Consider the following 4,372-nt stretch of genomic DNA (forward strand, 5'->3'; position numbering starts at 1 on the left):
TGTAACACATAGAGCATATGGGAGCATAGAGCAAGTGTATATATATGGGAGTTTTTTTTCAGTCTCAACTTTATGGGGTAAGAGTTTCCATAATACCATAATGAATTATGTAGACAAATTTTGCTAAATTGACCTCCATCATATTTCAAGATGTTCCCTTATGTTCTTTATTAAAATTTTGATATATTCATCAACATTTATTCTGTGGCTGTTTTTACTTACTTTGTAGTTTTCAACCACATCTCCAACTGCCTGGGCACCTGTCCAGCTATTCTAGGTCTGTTGTACTTACCCAAATATGGCCAAATGGTTAATAAATGTCTTTGGAGGAAGAATGATGGGTGGATATTGAGAAAATATCTGCTTTTTGTCTTTTCCAGTTTACCATACATTCTTCTTACCACAATAATAGCATTGCTAAGTGTGTACCTCCAGTTGGGCCCTTTGACAGCGAGTATATAGAACACACTAAGCCAAACTCCTACGTCAATTACCGCATTTACTATAGCAAGTATGAATGTAAATTTATGTCACAATGGAAAATGAAAATGCAGTAGCTATAATTATACAATGTACTGAAAAGCTTACATTTGTGATTATAAATGCATTATGCTGGAGAGAAGAGAGTTCTTATGCAAAAAAAAAAAAAAAAAAAAAAGATTCTCAAAGTACATTTTCTCCTTTTCTGATATTTGAAGACAGTTGTCAAGAGCCTCCATAATAGAAAGGTTTCTGAAGAAGAACAATTGTTGTTTCCTACACCCTCACTCTGTAATTCATATCCTCTCCCCCTTTCCTTTACCAGATGTGCAGTGTGTGAGGCGCCAGCTGTGGTGATCGCTGTTCATAGCCAGACTATTCAGATTCCACACTGTCCTCAGGGGTGGGACTCTCTGTGGATTGGCTATTCCTTCATGATGGTATGAAACACGCATCCTTCCTTTTCTCATCACAGCTGACCTTCCGTATAAGTACATTTCTCCCAACTTGAACTATCACTGTCACTTGTGTAGGAATAAGAAGCTTGAATCTTAAATAACCTCTGTCCAAACACAGTGCTCTCCCATCCATTTTCTAGAGTGAATTTTTATAATATGCCCATTGCCTTTGTTGACTTCTTTTGATGCGGATGCAGTTCTCTTACCTTTACTCGTAGTCCCATTCATTGCATTCTAATTTGTGACCAGGTTAGGTATATATCATTGAATAATCACTAAAATAGTGTATCACATATGTGTTGTGGGACATTTTCCTTATCTTTTTAGCATACAAGTGCAGGAGCAGAAGGCTCTGGCCAAGCCCTTGCCTCTCCTGGCTCCTGTTTGGAAGAATTTCGTTCAGCTCCCTTCATCGAATGTCATGGGCGAGGGACATGCAATTACTATGCCAATTCATACAGCTTCTGGCTGGCCACTGTTGATATGTCAGACATGTTCAGGTAAGTTCCTTATGGCTTTAGTTCAGGCCTAAAGCTTCCTTTACAGATACTAGGGAAGAGAAACAGATACTAGGGAAGAGAGATTCTATTAATGGGTTGTTTACCCCTAGTAAATTTTAGGAGTTTGTTAGGCTGAGTTCTTTAATCTTAGCTTGTTCTCCACATATAATTAACTTGTAATATAATACAAACTTTACTTTGTCTTGTAAGTGTAGTTACAGATGTCTTAGTATTAACCTTTCAATACTAAAAAAGTCAGGAGTTGGTTTACTAAAGTGATATCATCTTAAGAACTGAAACTATAATGTATTGTAACTTTTAACATAATTTCTGTAAATGTTTTTGGGCACATCAGGAATGAATTAACACATATCTCTGAATATTTCAATCACTTGAAGTTTGTCCTTATTTTTATGTGTTGTTTCTTTCTTGATATTTTTATTTAATATCTTACTATTTATTGTTCATAATTTGGCTAAACTTCTCCCATCCTATAATATAGGTAACCTATATAAAGGTAACCAAAAAAAAAAAAACACAAAGAAAACAAATATATAAAAATAACAGTAGAGGTGACAATGGTCACAAAAATACATGTGAAATTATAGAGAACGAAGTTGAAATATATTGTGGAGTATTATTCTTCCATAAATAATTAAATTATATATGAAACCAACAAACATTATGTATCTAAGCCATACTTAGACAAATATCCATATTTTCTCTCTCATGCTTGGATCCTGGATTTTACACACACACACACACACACACACACACACACACACTCCACAAATGAAATGAAGTGGAAACAAGACTGTCTTTGGAAAGGGAAGGGAGTATGGAAATGATAGAGAGAAAGGGAAGGGAATGGGGGATGAAAGTATATGGTAAAATTTCTTTATGGAACCCATGACTATATGCAATGTGTGTAAGCCAACAAAATTTTTGTTGAATACCTGTGATTAGTAGTGGGTATTAAGCCATAGCAATCAATGTATATTAAGCAATTAAGGGCCAACATGATAGCTCAGCAGCTTAAGACACTTGCCCCTAAGCCCCACTTAGTTATGTGCCCTGGATGCACACAGTACAAGGAAAGGAGCAACTTCTACAATTTGTTTGGATTTGTACATACATGTTGTGGCAGATATATGTGTACACACTGACAGGCAAGCAGACAGATAAACATTTTTAAAAAGAAAACACACTTTTAAGTCCCTAGTAAAGCTGCTTAACGGGAAAGAGAATGTCTAAATGTGAATTCATCTCTATAATAGAATTTAAGTAGCAAAAGTATATAGTATTGAAATTGGAAATGCAAACCTGATTATTTCAGTTTTTTTTTTATTTCCTAGTAAACCTCAGTCAGAGACACTGAAAGCAGGAGACTTGAGGACACGTATTAGCCGATGTCAAGTATGCATGAAGAGGACATAACATGTTGAAGAATTCCTTGTGTTTTTAATGTGATTATATATATATATATAACTATTATATGTGATTCCCAGGATGCACTGTCTCACTCACTCTCCCCAACTTTACCACTGCTACCACCAATGGTGCTAATATCCTCTATGACGAAGAGAACATGCTGACTAGGAACCATGAAGATTCAGATGTACCTCAGCAATGTGCCAAAGCAAGGCTCCCATTCTTCCTTATGAAAGAAGTAGGGAAGTGATTATACTTCTTGGGGTCCAGAATAAATTCCTTCAAGGATTATAAGACGAAGTTCATATATTTTTGCCTAGTTACTAAAATGGCACATTAAAAATTCAATGAAGAGAAGAATCATACTGAGTAAAATTACTGCCTGTGGTTTGAGGAAGTATTCTTTTTCATGGTGCTACTAATCCTAATGTACCCCAGAATTTTAATAAAAGAGTGTTTATCTTATTTTTCTCTGTAAGTAAAAGAAATGTGTATATTCTGTAAACAACCTTTTAGGTCAAAATGTTGAGTCATTTAGACGTGATCTGGCATAAACCCTCCTTTACTGAAAATCTATGATATCTTACTCTCTAGAAAGCAAGAAATACATATGAGAGAATTTATCCTTTCATCGAGTTTTTACTGAAAGCAAATTAATTGGGAATTTTATCCCCTAAATTCTTATCTGACTTTTAAAAAAGAAACAGATCATTTAAAAAATTTTGATTTGAATTTTAGTGGTTCATGTAAAACTTATCAACTAATCAATCCAGTGGAGCAATTTCTTGTTTTATATCTTGATTTGCTTAGTCATGACAGTTTTGAGAAAAATTAACAATTCTTATTATCCTGGTGCTTCTCATACAAGAATTATTCTCCTGTGGGCTCATTTGTGTAAGAAGACAGTATTTGCTTAGTCTTCTCCCTTCAATTAGAAAAAGCCAATGGACTTTTAAAACCTTTATATTTTAAACATTTTATTAAAAATAGTCATAGGATACCTTATTTCCTTAACTGTCATGTTCTCACTGAATGTTTTTTTTTTAATTTACCAGTATCAACTTAATTAAACATATATGTTATAATTATGGCTCATTGTCTCTTTCTTTAGCATAAGAATAAAACCATGTTCATTTATATTGGTATATCAAATATCTCTTTATCAGGCAATTGGTCCCTGTGTCATTGATCATTATAATGTAGAAAACATATAACAAGGGAAACTTTTACCCATGGGGAAAAATAAACTACTAGAAGATGCTCTTGAACTACCAAACTTCTTTTTTTTTTTTTTTTTTTGATAAAATTTCTATTCAGTTTAAATAAATTTTTTTCTTCATGATGTTAAGTGAACGTTATGTTATTTTCTTTGAGAATATCTCTTTTTCATTAACATAGTTTCTAAACTACTCTATGTGTTCGACCTTTTGTTTAGCACTCAGATATGGGTTTTTAGAAAGGCCACAGGTCACCAGCTCCATGAATAGGCGGATTGGTCCTTGC

The 4,372-nt window shown here is 34.0% G+C and overlaps 1 protein-coding gene across 1 annotated transcript in view; it reads left to right on the forward strand.

Moving 5' to 3' along the window:
• Col4a5 (collagen type IV alpha 5 chain) overlaps positions 1-3,954 on the forward strand; it is a 186,436-nt gene extending 182,482 nt beyond the window's left edge. The window contains exons 50-52 of the mRNA XM_031377745.1: positions 806-920; positions 1,266-1,438; positions 2,794-3,954. Coding sequence (XP_031233605.1) covers positions 806-920; positions 1,266-1,438; positions 2,794-2,875 — 370 coding nt within the window. The 3' untranslated portion in view covers positions 2,876-3,954. The remainder of the gene's footprint in view (positions 1-805; positions 921-1,265; positions 1,439-2,793) is intronic.
• The last annotated feature ends 418 nt before the right edge of the window (positions 3,955-4,372 follow it).

Source organism: Mastomys coucha, chromosome X (assembly GCF_008632895.1).
Source record: "Mastomys coucha isolate ucsf_1 chromosome X, UCSF_Mcou_1, whole genome shotgun sequence".
NCBI classification, from domain to species: Eukaryota; Metazoa; Chordata; class Mammalia; order Rodentia; family Muridae; genus Mastomys; species Mastomys coucha.